General features: G+C 42.7%; 1 protein-coding gene across 2 annotated transcripts in view; it reads left to right on the top strand.

Annotated features, from left to right (window-relative positions):
- Dync2i1 (dynein 2 intermediate chain 1) overlaps window positions 1-5,421 on the top strand; it is an 80,838-nt gene extending 75,417 nt beyond the window's left edge. Inside the window, exons 21-23 of one of the 2 annotated variants that reach the window (XM_045160768.1) lie at window positions 448-671; window positions 4,245-4,340; window positions 4,602-4,740. In XM_045160768.1, the coding sequence (XP_045016703.1) occupies window positions 448-671; window positions 4,245-4,296 (276 nt within the window). In that variant the 3' untranslated portion in view covers window positions 4,297-4,340; window positions 4,602-4,740. Of the gene's footprint in view, window positions 1-447; window positions 672-4,244; window positions 4,341-4,601 lie in introns of both variants that reach the window. The other variant, XM_045160767.1, reaches the window with a different exon arrangement.
- The last annotated feature ends 15,611 nt before the right edge of the window (window positions 5,422-21,032 follow it).

Raw genomic sequence — 21,032 nt, 5'->3', positions numbered from 1 at the left:
TCTTTCTTTCTTTCTTTCTTTCTTTCTTTCTTTCTTTCTTTCTTTCTTTCCTTCCTTCCTTCCTTCCTTCCTTCCTTCCTTCCTTCCTTCCTTCCTTCCTTCCTTCCTTCCTTCCTTCTCTTTCTCCCTCCCTCTCTCCCTCCCTCCTTCCCTCTTTCTCTGTTAAATAAATAAAAATACAATATTTTTAAAAACTTAAATGCTCACTGATGTTTTCATTAATGAGCCCTGATGACCAGCCAGCCCTTTGTGCTAGTCTCTAGGATGAGTGCTCACTCTAATGTGTAAAGATATATTTAACAATATGACTTTACATTTGGAAAGCAGAATCAAGCCATCTGCTTATTGTACAAACAAGGAAAGTGAATTTCTTTTTTTTTTCTGGCTGTTGGGACTTAGTTACAAAACAAAGAAAAATAGCTACCGGTTTCTGCATTCTCTTGGCAGGCTGGCTGCTCGGATGGAAGCATCAGACTGCACCAGCTGACCTGCGAGAGGCCTCTGGTGCAGTGGGACAGCAGCACGAACGGCCGAGCTGTCATCAGCCTGCAGTGGTCTCCGACAAGGCCAGCCTTGTTCCTGGTTCAGGATGAGTCATCCAGCATTTATATCTGGGACCTCCTTGAGAACGACCTGGCTCCTGTGGCCAAGCAGCCTATCTGTCCAGACAGGTGAGTGTGAGGCTCAGAGTGGATCTCCAGCCTCACCAGTGGCCACCCTGTTTATGAAACTCATATGGAAGGCTGCTATACTATATATACATATATAAATGAGTTACTTTTAATTTTACATAAATTATTTTTAAGCAGAAAGAGAGAGAAAAGAGACAGAGAAAACAGGTGCACCAGGGCCTGCAGCTGCTGCAAATGAACTCAGGATGCATGTTTCACTTTGTGCATCTGGCTTTATGTAGGTACTGGGCAATTGAACTGGGGTTGTTAGGCTTTGCAGGCAAGTGCCCTAATCTCTAAGCCATCTCTCCAGCCCAGCTATACTTTTCAGTATTTGTTTTATGTTTAACTTAAGCAGAATACTTATGTTTTATTTATATAGTTAACCGGAGAGTTCCTGTCTGTCCTCTGTCCTCCAGTATGCACAGGCTCTCCACGACCAGCGTCTCTACCACACTGTGCACTGTCACAGTCAGTGACCTGCGTGACACATCATGACTATCACAGCCTGATTTATATTGGGTTCACTTTTGGTGTTCATTTAAGAAATATTTTAAAATGAATGTATCGCATACTTAGCCTCAAAGAGTGTATTGGGTTAAAGAGTTCATAGTGTGATAGTTCCCCATCATTATCATTTTAGAAGTCAAAGAAGAAACTTTGTGTGTCTTAATTCTTCATTTTCCAGTCTTAAAGATCCCATACTTGGGCTGTAGAGATGGCTTAGCGGTTAAGCGCTTGCCTGTGAAGCCTAAGGACCCCGGTTTGAGGCTCGGTTCCCCAGGTCCCACGTTAGCCAGATGCACAAGGGGCCGCAAGCGTCTGGAGTTCGTTTGCAGAGGCTGGAAGCCCTGGCGCGCCCATTCTCTCTCTCTCCCTCTATCTGTCTTTCTCTCTGTGTCTGTCGCTCTCAAATAAATAAATTAAAAAAAAAAAAAAAGATCCCATACCTGCTGGGCGTGGTGGTGCACGTCTTTAATCCCAGCACTCGGGAGGCAGAGGTAGGAGGATTGCCGAGAGTTCGAGGCCACCCTGAGACTCCATAGTGAATTCCAGGTCAGCCTGAGCTAGAGTGAGACCCTCCCTTGGAAAACCAAAAAAAAAAAAAAAGAAAGAAAGAAAGAAAGAAAGAAAGAAAGAAAGAAAGAAAGAAAGAAAGAAAGATCCCACACTTGCCTAAGTGCTCTATAGAGCATCGCATCTTATTTCTAAAGGGATGGGACACAGCAGGACACAGACTTAGCAACTCAGAATCCACAGTTGTGCCATTCCTCTGCTCAGATCCTCCAGCTCTCAGCACTTAGTCATGCCAGCCCCGTGACCTCTTCGCTAGTTCATGTGAAACTTGTTAGTATAAATTTTATGGCATGAATTTGCCATTGGTATTCCTTTCCAGTATTTCCTTGACTTTGTTGTTTCATTTCAAAGTACTTGTATTTATGAGTCCTGGTTATGAAGAATGCTCTCTTTACTCCAGCTTGTCTAGTCGCCCATGTTTTGTTCTTGAAATTTTGCATTTCTTGCCCATCCTATTTGCCAATCTCAACCTGTCCACTGCAGTGGAAAACAGAGCTAGGAGATTCTGACACTCACAGGCTAGCTACTCTGATAATTTTAGTGTGGCAGTTTGTTTGCAGCACCAAGAGACCCTGTGTTGATGGTGTAGCACAGGTACCTCAAAGTTGTCCCCTGACCTCCACATGCACTCCATGGCATGCGCCTCCCTACACACATAATAATTAAATAAAATAAAAAATTTTAAAGATAAAAGAATACATCATGAGAACTGTCTGTATTAGCATACCTGTGGTCCTAGAACTTGGGAGGCTGAGGCAGGGTAATTACAAGCTTGAGGCCAACCTGGGTTTACATAGCACATTCTTGGGCTACATAGCCAGATCCCTGACTTAAACAAAATAAAGCATCAGAAGAATTTATCAGGAACTAGGTTCAGTGACTCACAACTGTCATCTGAGCATTTGGGAGGCTGAGGCAAGAGGGTCACTTGAACCTATAGATTTGAAACCAGCCTATGCAGCACAGCAAAACCCTATCTGAAAATTAATAGCAATTGTACATTCACCCTTACATCCCTCTACCTACACATTAATCCAGCTTGTAGTTCACTTATGAACCCATGTGTCCAGAAAATTTGTTGTTATTTAGTGAATACATTGAGAACTGACTATGTGCCTGGCACTGCTTCACAGTGAACTAGTCAGGAGTGCTGTCACATTCTGGTGACATAGGGTCTCATTGATGTAGCCCATGCTAGCTTCAAACTTGTGATCCTTCTGCTTCAGCCTCTCAAGTGCTAGAATTAGAAGGGTTACCATCATGCCCAGATTAAGTAATGTTTATTTTAAACATCTATAAATAGTTTATCAGAACTGTGATGCTATGGTAACTATATGTACTCCCTGTTTTCCTGATGCTGGGGAAACTTTTAATGTTTTAATAGTGCTTCCAACTTTGCAAATACATTCATTTGTACTTTACATTCATAAACTGACCCTTGGTGGGTAGGGATAGACCCTTCAGAAGACATCCTCAGACATGGTACAAAATTCCCATGTGGGGCCCATGCAGGTCTACTAGGTGCTATGGTATGGTTAGTGGATGCCATGGTCCCTGTGAAGGCTCCTGTTCATAGCCTGGAGCCTGGGCATTGTGGGATTTGGACTGCACAGACAGTATTGAATATCAGCAAAGAGTAGGAATCCAAGGTATACCTAGGGGACTCTCTATCCTGTGACTGTTGGCTCTCTTGCTGCCCTGCTGGTGAGAGAGTCACTGCTCTTCTTCTGGCAATCACAGACTGCACTATATAGATCAACATCACGTGCACTGCCTACTCAGTGCCATTGTTGAATAGGACAGGGTAGGTGTTGCTTTAAACAGAATTTCTGCCCTTGGGTACCCAGTGGTGACAAAGATATCTCTCAAACGCTGTGGGAATCCTGATGGACTGTGGCTCAACTTAGGCACAATCAGGGTGTCCTAGAAGTCTTGGGGAGTGACAGCACCAAGCTGAGGGTGAAAAAGAGTGAACCCGACAAAGGTGGGTAGGAAGGGTCCCCAGATACCTGGGAAGATGGAAGCCCTGATAGTCTTGTGTCTTTAGCAAGGGGTGTTGAAGTCAGGACTGCAGTGGGGCTGAGGCCATTAGGAGTCCCATGGAGGCCATTTTGGAAGTGCCAGACATTTTCCTGCTGGTAAGAGGAAGGATTTAAGTAAGGACTAGGTCACTTTAATCTGTCACTACTGAAAGAGGTAAAGGTTGAGATACGACTTGGCTAGAATACTTGTGGTCTTTCAGTGAGATGGGGATAGCCTCAGCATGGAGACAGTAGCATCTAGGAGGGATACTTGGAGCAAGTCCAGGTGTTAGGATGACCCAAATTTCTCAATGGAACATATGATAGACGGGATGCCACTCACAACTGTGATGCTGTATAAGGCCTGGAGCTCAGGGACAGGTCTCAGCTAGATGTGCCAATTTATGAGCTTTGATGTTCAGCTGAGGTTGAGAATGGGGAGAGAGGAACTGATGATCTGGGAACCCCCATGTAGGGATGCTCACCCAGGTGGCTTGAAGACCCTATTGGAGACTGTTGACTCCTGAGTGTGTGAGGAACAGCAGATGGACTGTGACTCTCTGTGCAGTAGGTAAGAAGCCTGTTTGTAACTGCGCATCCTTCTACCTGCCTTTATGGAACTGTCAGTCCAGCAGACCCCTAAGATGAAGAAATACATTTTTACAATGCTAGCCACTAGACTACCACAAAATACATTTTCAATTGCTTATTTTTTTCTTCTAACATTTTTAGACTTTATCTTCTATCTCACTCTTCTCTTAAGAATAGATATTTTAGAAGACCCATATGCATGTGCACTGACTTCTCAGTTTTTGTCCTTTCTCATTTACAGACTGGTGGCCATGACTGTCATGGGGGATCCTGAGAAGGCCAGTGGCAGCTTTGTGGCTTTGGTACTGGCCAAGGCCTCTGGCACTGTTGATGTCCAGTATTTGAAAAGGCAGTGGATTACCCCAGAGGCCGATGAGCACAAGAAACTGCTTCTGTTTCTGCAAGAATCCCCGTGGAGAGAATGGGGGGCTGCAGGAATGAAGAGTAACTTTTGGGGGAGGGATGGCAGTTACATAACACGCCACTTTCAAAAGCCCTGATTACAAAGCAGATCCTTGACATCTATGCTCACCTGTGTTTGTGTACATAGAAAATGTATATTCTGCACATAATTTGTTTTACAACAATGGTACTTTAAAAAAAGAATGGTACTGTGGTACTTCCAGTGAATAAATCACTATTTTTGGATAGAAACTGCATATTTTACTGTATGCAGTATGCTAAACCTCAAAGGAAATATTGAGTCAAGTCCAGAGTGCTCTTTTCTGAGAACAGTTCCATTTATCTTTTGAATAACTTTGAAATTCTGTCACATTCATTACTAGACTTTAAACAGTCTACCATGAAAATGTACTTTAATGGACTATTTTCTTAGTCATGAGTAAAATTATGTACACACATCTAAAGTAAAAGGAATTACCCACTGAAGTGACCTCTGCACACTGTTTTCTTGGTTTTTGAGCATCATCCTTTGATGTGATTGAAATGTCTTCCATAGACTGAGTTAGACACATTTTATATTATGCTTCAGCACTAAAATTGTCTTTATATAGAAATAACACAAATAAATAAATTCTCTCAGTCTTTATATTTCAGGTCAGGAATGGGTGATGCTTTATTCCATTTGTGTTGCTGGAACAATGTATTAAGACCAAGAATTGTTTTCTCATGGTTGGAGAAGCTATAACTTCAAGGTCAGGGTTCTGCTGAGGGTGGCTGCTTGCCTCTAAGATGGTGTTATATGGCTGTGTCCTCACATGATGGATGGCTGAGGGGCAGAAGGGCACTGGTATGCTCCTTTCCATCTTTTGTGCGTGTGAGTGTGCCATGTCACATGTGCGGAGGAAGCTTTTCAGATCAGTCCTTGCTGCTCCGCCTCATTTAAAATGTGGTTTTTCTCCATCTCACTCTGCTGTTGTTCTTTGTGTTTCACTTGCCTTGAGCTTCTTGGAGATTAGACTACCCTGCCAGGAAACATATTTTCAATAGATGTTGACTTGTTTATTTCTGTTCTTTTAACATATTTAGACTTTATCTTCCATCTCACTCCTCTCTTACGAATAGATATTTTAGAGGACTTCCATGCATATACACTGACTTCTCAGTAGAATTACAGGCGCCTGCTACAACTTCTGACATTTTTTTACAGAGAGAGAGAGAAAGAGAGAGAGACAGAGAGAAAGAAAGAAAGAAAGAGGTAGACAGAGAAAGAGACTTAGTATAAGCATACTAGGGCCTCTAGCCACTGCAAATGGACTCCAGACACATGGCCACTTTGTGTATCTGGTTTTACTTGGGTCCTGGGAAATTGAACCTGGGCTGTCATGCTTTGCAAGCAAGCACGTTTAACTGCTGAGCCATCTCTCCAGCCCCCAGCTTCTGACATGTTATTTTGGGGTCTAAGGATTGAATTTGGTCACTTAGGTTTGAATGACTTTATGTACTAAGCCACCTCCCCAGGCCCATCTTTTTAAAAATGTTTTTACCTGAAAACCAGTCCAGAAAAATGGTGACAGACACTGTGGTCACTCAAATCTCATTAAAACAGATATCCAGAGTATACAGAGAAAGCCCCACATTAAATCAGATTTCTTGCTTGGTGGGAATAGACTGAGACAATGTGTTTTCCCATCACTGTAGAAACTTGACGGAGGCCTCTTGATCCCCACAATGGATACCAGTAACCCCACTGAAGACCCTTATCAGAATCGAGTGGGGGAGGGGATCTATGTGTACAACCTTTATATAAGAAAAATCAATAAATTAAAAAATGTTTTTATTTATTTATTTGAAAAAGATGAAAGAGAGAGAGAGGGAGGGAGAGAATGTGAGCACTCCAGGCCTCCTGCTGCTGCAAATAAACTCCAGATGCGTGCACCACTTTGTGCATCTGGCTTGACCTGGATGATGGGGAATTGAACCCAGGTTGTCAGGCCTTGCAAGCATCTTTAACAATGGAACCATCTCTCCAGCCTTTTTAAAAAACTACCCATTCATGAGTGCTCTGTCTCCTAAAAGGCACCATTGCCTTTGGGTTTAAGTCTGAATCTGTGACTAGGTGGGACACTCAGTAGTAGGAGAGCAGGGGAAGAACCCTTGCTGATAGGTCTGCGAGGACCACACAGGATGCTTCAGTCCTTCTCTCCACTTACCTAGCCAGAGCGTGAGCACCGTGTACATGGACTCGGGGGTCGGGGAGGGCCGGTGGGTTTATGAGAAGCTGCTGCCTGTGTCTTTTCTCACCTGATGAGGACTACACTTTGTTGTGACAATGTGACTATCCACTAGCCTTTATCCAACCCCAACAACCCATAAATCTTTGCTGCTTTTTTCATTTTGTTGACTTAAAATGATCATTAAACAATTGATACAGAGTAGCACAGTCAGTGTTCTGTCTAGAGAAGTTCAGGTCTGTATATCTGTGCAGCTTTGTCTTTTGCACACATGGCATGCATGCAGGTATGCATTGGCACACAGCACACATGAAGGCATGCACAGGTATATTAATGAAATCACAGACACCCAGCACATGTATGCAAGATTACACAGTCACAGCATACACATGCAGGCATGTAAGACACATGCAGGTGCACATACAACATGCATACACCAACTATGGGGTGTTGCTTTGGTTGGCTGGCTTCTTTCCACTAGGTGGTGCTGAATCTTTATCCTCTGTCTTACTGATCTTTGTCCTCTTACTGTCTTCCTTTATCCTCTGTACCACTGAATTGGGCTTCAAGAGTCAGTGGACAACTGCAGAGGCAGAAGAGCACAGTGTAAGGAGGACTGAAAATGTGAGTTGTCAGAGGGCAATGTCTGTGGAACTGACTGCATTGCCTGATGTGTAAGTGGATGTTTAACCAACCTGTAGTAACCAAAAGGACTGGAATTTACTCCTCTTCTTTCTCCAGCTTTATCAAGCTCATGACAGGAGAGTGAGGAGAGACACTGGGCTGACTCATAGTCCATGCTACTGTTTCTTCCCTGAAGCCTGCTTAGTAATTGGTCTAGAAGGTCAAAAATGGATATTTTTAGGTTTTTAGCTTTCAGATTTCTTTCAAATTTGAGCTACAATACCTCTTTTGTTTTGAATCTCTGCTATGTCTTGGTGTATATGACGATGTTTACAGCAGTTCTACAGCCACATTCATTCTTTGCTTGACATTTACTACCTGGTAGGTGACTTGCTGGGCATGGGTCATTTCATGGCTTTCCAAGCACAGAAGCATGCAAATATTACCTTTAATCTAGAAACATCAGGATACCTCATTGTGTCCCGGCTTGGAGAAGAAAAAAGGTTGGAATCCCTGGCTTTCAGAAGAGTGGCTCATGCCATTCTAAAGTCCTCTCTTGTCTTTTGGGGTTCCCAGAACAGCTTGCATCATAGGGGAAATTGCAGTAGACAAAGAAGATTGTGAATGGTGATTCAGCACCCTTGTGGATATTCATCCCATAGAAAGGTCATTTATCAGAAAAACTACCTTTAAGGGGGCATGATTGCTTTGTGACCAGGGCCATGTGCCAGGTGCAGACAGGGTTGGGAGCTTGTTTCCTGCTTGGTGTGAGCCATTGATGGGGTGCCTCTTCCTATCTTTTAGCTATGCAGACTGTACCTTACAGTGTCACCAGATGTTTCCTTCTCAGAGTCTGTATTCCGCGCACTGCGAGCCATACAAAAATGCAGATATCATAGATAGTACAATACATAAAGACCGAGAAGTTTTCCACAGCCTCATATCTAGAGCAGACAATCCACAGTGTGTCACCTGCCACCCCCCGCTTTCCAACAAGCCCTCTCGGTCTTAGGACCCAATAATAGTATTGGCAATACTTCTGGGCCATTTCCAGAATGAAAATGTAAGTGCTGCCTCTAAGAAAACACAACACTCCATAGCAGCTTAGGAAAACACATAGGAGGCCTTCCTGGGACAGTGTCTGTTTAACTCAGCAAGGCAGATTGTACCTGCTGTCCATCACACTCCCTTCTTCCATCACCGAAATCCTATACAGGAGACACCCAGCCAGAGATGACATGTCAAAATGTAACTTTGCCAAAAGTAACCTTGGGGATTTGGATATGGAAGAGCCATACTGAGGATCCTGCCTGAGGAGCAGTTCCATATTTAATCCTCATAGTTAACTTGGCTGGATTTAGAGTCACCTACAGGCACACTTCTGGTTGTGTCTGCAAGAGAGGCTCAGAGAGGATTCTCTGAGGGGAAAACCCACCCTGAATGCTGGTGACATTATCCCATGGGCTACAGGCCCAGATTGAATGTAAAGGGAAAAGGAGAGAGCCAGCTGAGAGCCAGAATTATTTTTCTGCTTCCTGGCCCTTCATTATATGAACTGCCCTCCTGGACCACCTATATTGTCCCTGCCATGGTGGGAACCATGATTAAAATAAACCTTCCCTTCCTTTAGTTGTTTCTAACTGGTACTTTGGTCACAGTGATGATGATAAAAGTAACTAATATATGGGTCAGAGAGATGGCTCAGCAGTTAAAGGAGCTTGTTTGCAAAGCCTGCTGACCTGGGTTTGACTCCCCAGTACCTACATAAAGCCAAATGTATAAAGTGGTACATGCATCTGTTGTTTGTTTAGAGTGGCAAGAGGCCCTGGCACACCCATTCTCTATCTTTTATACTCTCTTTCAATCTCTCTCTCTCTGCTTGAAATTAAATAAAAATACCTTAAAAAATTAATAGGTTGGTATTGTATATATGTAAGTAGAATGATTGAGATGAGGAGGGGATATGATGGAGAATGGAATTTCAAAGGGGAAAGTGTGGGGGGAGGGTGTTATCATGGGATATTTTTTATAATCATGGAAAATGTTAGTAAAAGTTGAGAAAAATAAAATAAAGTAAATAGCAAAAGAAGAAATACAAATAGCATATAAGCATCTAAAAAATGTTCTACACTCCTAGTCATCAGTGAAAAGCAGATTAAAACTACGTTGAGATTCCATCTCACTCCTATCAGATTGGCTACCATCATGAAAACAAATGACCATAAATGCTGGCGAGGATGTGGAAAAAGAGGAACCCTCCTACACTGCTGGTGGGAATGCAATCTGGTCCAGCCATTGTGAAAATCAGTGTGGAGGTTCCTAAGATAGCTAAAAGTTGATCTACCATATGACCCAGCTATAGACTCCTAGGCATATATCCTAAGGACTCATCTCATTTCCTTAGAAGTACGTGCTCTACCATGTTTATTGCTGTTCAATTCACAATAGCTGGGAAATGGAACCAGTCTAGATGTCCCTCAACTGATGAATGGATGATGAAGATGTGGCACGTTTATACAATGGAGTTCTACTCAGTGGTAAAGAAAAATGAAGTTATGAAATTTACAGGAAGATGGATGGATCTGGAAAGGATTATACTAAGTGAGGTAACCCAGGCCCAGAAAGCCAAGTGTTGCATGTTCTCTCTCATATGTGGATCCTACCTAGAGCTTATTGGGCTTCTGTGTTAGAAGGAAAAAAAAAAACCCAATAGCAGAGGTCAGTAAGCTAGAAACGAGATAGAAAGGGAAGGGAAAGGAAGGGAGGGGGGTACTTAATAGGATTTATTGTATATATGTAAGTAGAAGAATAGATTAATGGGGGTGCAAAGGCCTAAAGTGAGGTCCAGGGAAGAGATTGAGTAAAGGAACGGTGGAGGGAGGGCTAATCAAAATCTAAGAGGATATAAATAAAATATATGTAATCCCATTTTTTTGGACAACGGAACGCTCAGGAGCTGTAGATTGTTGCTAGAAAATTTTCAGTGCCAGGGATGGGATACGTTCCAGTGAGTTGTTGGCCAGGGAGGTCCCTGATGCCTCCAAAACATTATAGGCCATTTCTGAGGCTCTTGGTTACCCACCAGGAATAGATGGTAAGACCCTATTGCTGAAGACTCCATATACTTGGGCTGCAAGGCCACTGAGAAATCTTGCTGGAACTGAGCTGATAACCTCCTCCATGTAGACCAGCTGACAGAAAGCTAGAAGAAGCCATTCTACATGCAGTTCAATGGGAGAAAGAGAAATCACCAGTGTAGATACTCAACAGTGGACACTGCGAGCCTTATATTTGGCCAGCCAGGCCAAATGAGCCAACAGGTGCAATAGTGGCACATCCGTTATGGGGGAAACCAACTGCCCTCTAATTGGACTGGAGGCCTGCTCCATGGGAAGGAATACATCCCTGATACTGAAAACTTAAAACAGGGGTAATCATGAGCCTTAGGGGTGTAACATCTGCTGTTGTCTGGCTACATATATATACTATGCTTATCAAACTGCCCAGTAAGCACTTCTGCTAATGTGACCTTGGCACGACTCCGAAGGTATCATGATGCTGGAAAGAAGTGACTGGAGTACTGAGTAATATCTTGATCACACCTTCTAAGGGTCAGGGTCTAATGTGGAAGAGGTGGTGGAAAAAATGTAAGAGCCAAAGGAAGGGCTCTTACATGCTCCCTCCAGACACAAAATGGCCTGGATATCCATGATCTCATAGTGCCTGACACTACCTACCCAAAACCATCATAAGAGGAGGGAAAGATCATGACATCAAAATAAAAGAGAGACTTACTGTGATGGGGAGGGGATATGATGGAGAATGGAATTTCAAAGGGGTAAACGGGGAGATGGAGGGTATTACCATGGGATATTTTTTAGGAGGTAAAAGATCAAGGCATCAAAATAAGAGAGACTGAATGAGAGGGGAAGGGGATATGATGGAGAGTAGAATTTCAAAGGGGAACTTGGGGAGGACGGAGGGAATTATGGGTTATTGTCTACAATTGTGGAAATGGTCCATTAAAAACATAAATTAGGGCTGGAGAGATGGCTTAGCGATTAAGCGCTTGCCTGTGAAGCCTAAGGACCCTGGTTCGAGGCTCAGTTCCCCAGGTCCCACGTTAGCCAGATGCACAAGGGGGCGCATGCGTCTGGAGTTCGTTTGCAGAGGCTGGAAGCCCTGGCGCACCCATTCTCTCTGTCTCCCTCTATCTGTCTTACTCTCTGTGTCTGTCACTCTCAAATAAATAAAAATTTAAAAAATTATTAAAAAAAACATAAAAAAAAGAGAAAGGCCATTTGCCATATCTACTAGGTCATCAACCATGAGACCATCTTTAGCCCAAGGAAATGGTGAGTCCACCTCTGTCTGTTTGTCTTCTTAAAATACCTGGGAGAGACAGACCAGCCTCCCTTGTCTTGTCCTCGGAAGACAGCCCTGGCAGCCTCTGGCCAAAAACAATTGCTCAAGGATGTGTGATGTCCCTGCACTTCCCACCATCCATGCGTTCTCAAACTTCCTGACTTTCCTGCTGAGGACTGTCTCCTGGACAATCTTTTTTTTTTTTAATTTTTTATTTATTTATTTATTTGAGAGCGACAGACACAGAGAGAAAGACAGTTAGAGGGAGAGAGAGAGAATGGGCGCGCCAGGGCTTCCAGCCACTGCAAGCGAACTCCAGACGCGTGCACCCCCTTGTGCATCTGGCCAACGTGGGACCTGGGGAACCGAGCCTCGAACCGGGGTCCTTAGGCTTCACAGGCAAGTGCTTAACCACTAAGCCATCTCTCCAGCCCTCCTGGACAATCTTAATAAACTTTTAGATCCATAAAGCTGTCTGTTTTGGTCCTCTACTGTAAAACAGAGATGGAGGGACCCCAAAACTGATTGCTCCACTCCTCCTCTTTTCGCCATACTTTTTGCTGGGGCTTTTTGTGTGTGTGTGTGGCAGGGTCTCACTCTAGTTCAGGCTGACCTAGAATTCACTATGTAGTCTCAGGGTGGCTTCAAACTCATGGCAGGCAATCCTCCTACCTCCACCTCCCAAGTGCTGGAATTAAGACATGTGCCACTGTGCCCAGCCAAACATTCTCTTTTCCATGATTAGACAAGGAAAATAAAATCTGGGCAAACAACTCACTGGAAGGTATTTCATCCCTGGCACTGAAATTTTTCTAGTAACAATTGATAGCTTCTGAGTGTTACATTGTCCGAAAATGTAGGTTTCCATATAATTTATTTATATCCTCTTAGATTTTGATTAGCCCTCCCTCCATCTTTCCTTTACTTAATCTCTTCCCCTGACCTCACTTGGGCCTTTTCACCCCCATTAATCTGATCTTCTACTTACACATATACAATACCATCCTATTAAGTACCCCCTTCCCTTTTTATTCCCTTCACATCCCCTTTCTAGCTTACTGGACTTTGCTACTGAGTTTTCTTCCTACTCACACAGAAGTCCAATCATCTGTATCTAGGATTCACATATGAGAGAGAACATATGACACTTGGCTTTCTGGGCCTGGGTTACCTCACTAAGTATGACCCTTTCCAGATCCATCCATTTTCCTGCAAATGTTATAATTTATTTTTTTACTTTAAATATATTTTATTTATTAATTTATTTAGAGAAAGAGGCAGATAGACAAAGAGAATGAGCGTTCCAGGGCCTCTACTCACTGCAAATGAACTCCAAACACTTGTGCTACCTTATGCATATGGCTTCATAATTTAATTTTTATTTAATGCTGAGTAGAACTCCATTGTGTAAATGTGCCACATCTTCATTATTTATTCACTCATAAGTTGAGGGACATCTAGGCTGGTTCTATGTCCTAGCTGTTATGAATAGAGCAGCAATAAACATGGTTGACCAAGTATCTCTAAGGTAGTGAGATGGCTCCTTAGGATATTTGCCTAGGAGTGGTATAGCTGGGTCACATGGTAGAGCTGTTTTTAGCTGTATCAGGAACCTCCACACTGATTTCCACAATGGCTAGACCAGATTGCATTCCCACCAACAGTGTAGAAGGGTTCTTCTTTTTCTGCATCCTCACCAGCATTTATGATCATTTATTTTCATGATGGTAGCCAATCTGACAAAAGTGAGATGGAATCCCAACATAGTTTTAATCTGCATTTCCCTGATGGCTAACTATGTAGACCACTTTTTAAAAAGATGTTTATATTCCATCTGTATTTCTTCTTTTGAGAACTTTCTACTTAGTTCCATAGCCCATTTTTTAATTGGCTTGTTTGATTTCTTATTAGTTTTTGAGTTCTTTGTATATTCTAGATATTAATCATCTGTCAGATGTATAGCTGGCAAAGATTTTCTCCCATTATGTAGGTTGCCTCTTTGCTCTATTCACAGTGTCCTTTGCTGTGCAAAAGCTTTGTAATTTCATGAGATTCCAGCAATTGATCTGTGTTTTTATTTCCTGAACAGTTGGGGTTATATTCAGAAAGTCTTTGCCAAAACCAATAAGTTGAAGGGTTTCCCCTACTTTTTCCTCTAGCAGTTTCAGAGTTTCAGGTAGGATATTAAAGTCTTTGATGCATTTGGACTTAATTCTTGTTTATGGAGAGAGATAAGGATCTATTTTTATCCTTCTATAGTTATATATCCACTTTTCTCAGCACCATTTCCTGAAGAGGCTGTCTTCATTGAGTATTTTGGCATTTTTGTCAAAGATTAGGTGGCTATAGCTACCCGGACTTAATGTGGGTCCTCTATTCTGTTCCATTGATCTACATGTATGTTTTTGTGCCAGTACCATGCTCTTTTTGTTACTATGGCTCTGTAATACAGGTTAAAATCAGGTATGGTGATACCATCAGCCTTATTTTTGTTGCTCAAAATTGTTTTAGTCATCTGAGGTTTTTTTGTGCCTCCAAATGAATTTTTGGATTGTATTTTCTATTTCTGTGAAGACTGCCATTGGAATATTTAAAAATATTTATTTTTATTTTTATTTATTTATTTTTTTGACACACACACAGAGAGAGAGAGAGAGAGAGAGAGAGAGAGAGAGAATGGGTGTGCCAGGGTCTCCAACCACTGCAAATGAACTTGAGACACTTGTGTCACTTTGTGCATCTGGCTTACTTGGGTCCTGGGGAATTGCACCTGGGTCCTTTTCCTTTGCAGGCAAATGCCTTAACCACTAAACCATCCCTCCAGCCCTGCCACTGGATTTTTTAAAAATTTTTTATTTATTTTATTTTATTTTTTTGGTTTTTCGAGGTAGGGTCTCTGGTCCAGGACCTGGAATTAACTCTGTAGTCTCAGGGTGGCCTTGAACTCGTGGCAATCCTCCTACCTTTGCCTCCTGAGTTCTGGGATTAAAGGCGTGCGCCACCACACCCGGCTTGGAATTGTTTTTTTTTTTTTGTTGTTGTTGTTGTTTTTTTTTTTTTTTTGGTTTTCTAAGGTAGGGTCTCACTATAGCTCAGGCTGACCTGGAATTCACTATTTATTCTCAGGGTGGCCTCCAACTCTCAGCGATCCTCCTACCTCTGCCTCCTGAGTGCTGGGATTAAAGGCATGTGCCACCACGTCCGGCTTGGAATTGTTTTTAAAAGGTCATTCTGTTTATTTGTTTATTTGAGAGCAACAGACAGAGAGAGAAAGAGGCAAATAGAGAGAGAATAGGCTCGCCAGGGCCTCCAGCCACTGCAAATGAACTCCAGATGCATGCGCCACCTTGCACATCTAGCTTATGTGGGTCCTGGGGAATTGAGCCTTGAACTGAAGTCTTCACAGGTAAGCGCTTAACCACTAAGCCATCTCTCCAGCCCAGCCATTGGAATTTTGATGGGGATTTCATTAAATGTGTAGAGTGAAGCCAGGTGTGGTGGCACATGCCTTTAATCCCAACACTTGAGAGGCAGAGCTAGGAGGATCACCGTGAGTTTGAGGCCACCCTGAGATTACATAGTTAATTCCAGGTCAGCCTGGGCCAGAGTGAGATCCTACCTCAAAAAGCCAAAAAAAAAAAAAAAAAAAAAAAAGCGCCAGGCGTGGTGGCACACGCCTTTAATCCTAGCGCACGGGAGGCAGAGGTAGGAGGATTGCTGTGAATTCTAGCCTACCCTAAGACTACCTAGTGAATTTCAAGTCAGCCTGAGCTAGAGTGAGACCCTACCTCAAAAAAAAAAAAAAAAAAGTGTAGATTGCTTCTGTTAAGATTGTCATTTCCACAGTATTGATTCTTCCAATCCAAGAACAAGGGATGTCTTCTTTCCATTTCCTAGTGTCTTCAGCAATTTCTCACTTGAGTGTTTTAAAGTTTTCAGCGAATGGCCTTTCTTTGGCTGGAGCCAGGAGTGGGAAGGAAGAGAAGCTTTTAGGTAGATGAGTTACCCTACCTGGCTATCAGAGGTTCGCTCCGGTCACCTGTGAGTTTTGAGAGTCCAAGTTAGTTGCAATTTTCATGCAATTCACCATGGAGGGAGAGAGAAGGAAAGAGAGAAAGCAGGGGTGGTGATAGAAATCAGAAACTCTTCAGGATTTAGGTTTTGGCCTGGGATGAGCTGCTGCCATCCTCATATCCCTGAGTTTGTTCAAGTTTTGGCACTGTATGTTATAAAAAGAAACAAGTAGGAATCTCTCTGACAAACAGATTAGACTTTATTGGAGGTGAGTTCTGAACACTTCTCAGGGTTCCCTGACCGGGAATCAAACCCTGGCCATGATGGTGAGAGCGCTGAATCCTACCACTAGACACAGGTGAAATACAGTCTTTTCCTTGCTTATTAACAGAAGGGTGTGGTGGCACATACCTGAATCCCAGCACTTGGGAGGCAGAAGTAGGAGAATAACCATGAGTTTGAGGCCACCCTGAGGCTACATAGTGAATTCTAGGTTAGCCTGGGCTAGAGTGAGACCATACATTGAAAAAAAAAAAAGTAGAGAGGACGTTTGCTAAATATCAATGAAAACAGCATGGTGAAGGGTGCTGGAGAGATGGCTTAGTGGTTAAAGCACTTGCTGGCAAGGCCAAATGGCCCATGTTCAGTACTCTAGTTCCCTTGTAAAGCCAGATGCACAAGGTGGCACATGCATCTGGCGTTTGTTGGCAGTGGCTTGAGGCCCTGGCATGCCCATTCTCTCTTTTTCCCTCTCTCACTCATATATAAATAAGTAAACATAAAATATTTTTTTAAAAAGCAACCTGAAGTATGAAGAAGTTAACCTCACAGGGGCAGCAACATCTAGGTAAATGACAGTTCATGCTTTCTGAGCATTAGAATTCCAATGTGTCTTCTGTCATCTATCTGTCTGTCTATCCTCTATCTATTCACCTATTATCTATCACCTGTCTAAATGTATCATTTCTATCTCTGTCAAGACAATATGGGAATTGTGTCTTTGTTCTTAGGTGGCCAATATCTCAGGAAATAGGGTGCTGGACACTCACAGTCACACAGATGATGACTTTCACAGTCTGTAAAGGGTACAATTTAGGAATATTTTATTAGAGTTTACGGAACTAAAGTAAAGGAAGGTAGGAAGAGCTCTTGCCAAGGAGGGGGTTCTCAGAAATGGGAAAGCCCACCTGGACACCCTGATTTGGGTCTCTTATGGCAATTTACTGGATGGGGGCTGAGTTGGTCAGTCCAGGTGTGGGTTAGTCTTGGCATAGTCTTCAGAGCTGTTCTGGACTCAACTGCAGGGGACCTTAGCCTCTGGCAGATGTACCTTTCTCAGGTCCTCATCATGTGTGTCTACCAGAATGCTCTAACTCTCAGTTACACCTTCATCTTCTGTTCCATCCTCTCTAGATTTTCCCTTCCAGTGGCTATTTGGGCACCTTTCTCTTCTGCCTCTCCACTGCATTGGTCTTTGTTCAGTTCAAGTCTCTATAACAACCCCTGGTATAGCTTCTCTCTGAAGGAAAGAGGCTTATTCATCTCATGCCATTCTGAAGATCCAGGTTAAGGGAACGGGCCCCATCTTAGCTTTGGTGAGGGTCTCATGAGAGTATAATCCAGAGGGGATGATCATGTGACCAGTTTGGAAGCCAGAGAGCAATTGAGGGGCTAGGCTTGGCCTTCATAATAGGTGGTCTGGCAGGAGGTAACTAGGGTCCCAAAGCCTTGTCTTTTTCCTTCTGCCTTCCATTGTCCCTCAGCTCGGCCCTCTTCAAGGTCTTCTTATCCATCTGTATCACATTAATGAGGTCAAGCCTTGCACATATGAACCTGAAAAAACAACACACCCACCCACAGTAGCACTGGACTTGACATCACTGACACAAGTGGTCATTTATTGCCTTTTTTGTCCAGGGAGCAGGAAGTTGTGGAAGCTGATCCTCCTTAGCTTGGTACAGTACGTGTACAGTCTGCTTGTTCAATGTTTCTCCAGTGTGTGGATTAATCCTTTGCAGAGACAGTTTGATCATACTATACATTGTTTTGAAAGCAATTGACCATCCATATGTCTTTTTCTTTTTCTTTTTTATTTGTTTGGTTTTTTGAGGTAGTGTCTTTCTAGCCCAGGCTGACCTGAAATTTACTATGTAGTTTCAGGTTGTCCTTGAATTAACAGTTATCCTCCTACCTCTGCCTCCTGAGAGCTAGGATTAAAGACATACACCATCATGCCTGGCTCTTTTTTTTTTAATTTTTTTTTGTTCATTTTTATTTATTTATTTGAGAGCGACAGACAGAGAGAGAAAGACAGATGGAGGGAAAGAGAGAGAGAATGGGCATGCCAGGGCTTCCAGCCTCTGCAAACGAACTCCAGATGCACGCGCCCCCTTGTGCATCTGGCTAACGTGGGACCTGGGGAACCGAGCCTCGAACCGGGGTCCTTAGGCTTCACAGGCAAGCGCTTAACCGCTAAGCCATCTCTCCAGCCCACTTTTTTTTTGTTTTTTAATGTCCTATAGTACTTGAACATAATTTGGTTTCTAATAATTACAAACAACTGTTTGTAATTATTAGAAAACTTTTTAGTTTTTTTTTTACATTAACAAAATTTTGAAGAAGAATGATCAAAGGCACAAAGCAATCACACTGATTTTGAAATGCTATGACATCCTCTTAGAAGCCATTCTGGGGTCATTCTGGAGCTCAGAATGTAGCCATACCAATGACTTTAGGACCCTTAGGCCTCAAGACCCCACTCAATGGAGTGGCATCTAGCCATAATCTTGTAAGTGCTAGCCAGTGTGTAACAGAGGGATTTTTGTGCCTTTAAAGGTGAATGAAGTCTTCCTCAATCCAGTCAGAACCTACCACCCTCCACTTCACCTCCCAATGATGTGGCACTCTTTGGCTCAATTCTGTCTAAACCTTGTCAGTTGTTTGCACATCTCCCTGTCCTATTAGCTTTGTGAATTCCTTGAGGGTAAAGATCATTTAATTAATCTTAAAAGCTCTCCCTCTCTTCAACCACTCTGCACCTTGTAGACCTTCAAGACATGTTTGTAGAATCGATTATTTCTCAAGGAATATGTTTATTTTAAAAGCTGTCCATTTAATGCTGTACCATCTAGAAGACTGAATTAATATGGGAAATCTAACTCTGAACACTCTGCTTTCCTAGAGTTTAATTTTGCTGCTATGCAAACTGGAAACAGGAAATACATCTCTTGGAGACTTCTTTTTAATTCTTCAATTCAGTCTCTGCTACTCTCTGAAGAACAGTATGTCAGTTGCTTCCTGAGTCCTGGTCAGTCTCCAGGTGGCACATTATCTAGGAGTAAGTGATTGCCCTGGCTCTTGGTACTGCACTGCCCTGGCTATCAAGTGCCTTTCCTACTTTCTAGGACATTGGTGAGCTTGGAAAACCAGCTACGTAACATCTATCACTTCATGTCACCCATGGAATGAGACCTGCCTGTGTGGGAAGCTGTGAGCCATGCGTGGTGATAGTGGGTGGCGCTTATAGGCAGAGAACAAAGAGAGGCCAGGAGTGTCTTCCTGTTGTTTTTTTTTTTTTTTTTTTTCTTTTGGCACTAACTCCAGTAGGTATAGAGCGTGCTGACGCTGGATGTGAGGATATCCAGGTGGACTTATTTTCTCACCTAGCTGCCCACCACTCATGTTTCTAAACTGGTGAGAGCCCCTCTGCTTCCTCCCACCGCAGTGACCAAGCTCTGGCCCATGCCTGTGTGTTCACACCTTGGGAATGAAGACCTAGATGATTTTCAGGGAAAGTTGGGGCCTCTATTCTCCCGTATTTTCAATCTTTCTAGGACAGTCCGTAGTTTTCCATACTGGATGCATTGTGACACATGGCCATCAGCAGAGCATTTGGGCCTTTTTCTACCTCCTCACTGGCATCGTCTCAGTCTTTTGGGTGGCAATCATTCTGATTGCATTGAGGTAACATCTTGTTGTCATTTTGATTTGCATTTTCCTCATCATTAGTGAAGTTGAGTATTTTCCATATGCCCATTGGCCATTTGTGTATATTTTCTTTTGAGTAATGTCTGCTTAGGTCTCTTGCCAATTTTTAATAGGATCATCATAATAGTTATCATAATTATTTTTGCTATTGGGTTGAGTTCATTATGTATCTTGAGAGTTAATTCCTTGTTGGATGTTTTGTTTACAATTATTTTGTAGCTGCCTCTTCACTCTGCTATTGTTTCCTTCACTGTGCAGAACTTTTTAGTTTAATATAATCCCATATATATTTTTGTTCTTGTCTAGACTCTTATCCAGAAATCTGTGTCTATTCCAGCAATCTGAAGCATTGCCATGTGTTCTCTCCTAGTAACTTCATAGTTTCAAGTCTTACATTGAAATCTTTAATCCATTTAACTTGATTTTTGTTAGATGTCTTGAAATTTTTTTCCATGGGGATTAAAAAACAAAAGAACCTTATATTGCTAAAAGGGAGAAGAGGAGGACATGTAAACCAGAGACCACATTCTCTGCATATATGTTTTTAATTCACACTGTCCTCCAAACATCTAAGGAGGTTCTCCTGCCCTGCAGGTTTTCCTTAGTAGTTCAAGGACCAACAGCACTTCTGCCCTCCTTGTTCCCCCTCAGGCCTCCACACCTCCTCTGAATTGGTGCTGAGTCCAGGCAGCCATAGTTCAGCATTTCTGCCCTCACTGCTCTTTCCACAGCTACATTTTCCAGCAGCTTTCCTCAGTGTCAACAGCATTCTGCCCCTCCCACTCCACCCTGGTGGGACATGGTTGGACTTTGTATTGTGTCTGACCTCCTCACCACTGTTCAGTTCTTAGTAAAATGTTTCTTTGAATTGTGTTAAATTGAGCTTATGCTTCTCTGGATTACTTTCTCATGGTGGTCAGACTAAGCAATTCTTCTCAATGTGATAACATTACATAAATGCTGTAAAATGAGATTATGGTACAAGTTTCTTGCTCACATTCTTACTTGAATAAAAGTATAAACTCTTTGTGTGTGTGTGTGCATGTGTG

This window comes from Jaculus jaculus, chromosome 10 (assembly GCF_020740685.1).
Source record: "Jaculus jaculus isolate mJacJac1 chromosome 10, mJacJac1.mat.Y.cur, whole genome shotgun sequence".
NCBI classification, from domain to species: Eukaryota; Metazoa; Chordata; class Mammalia; order Rodentia; family Dipodidae; genus Jaculus; species Jaculus jaculus.
This window is presented reverse-complemented; position numbering and strand designations above follow the sequence as displayed.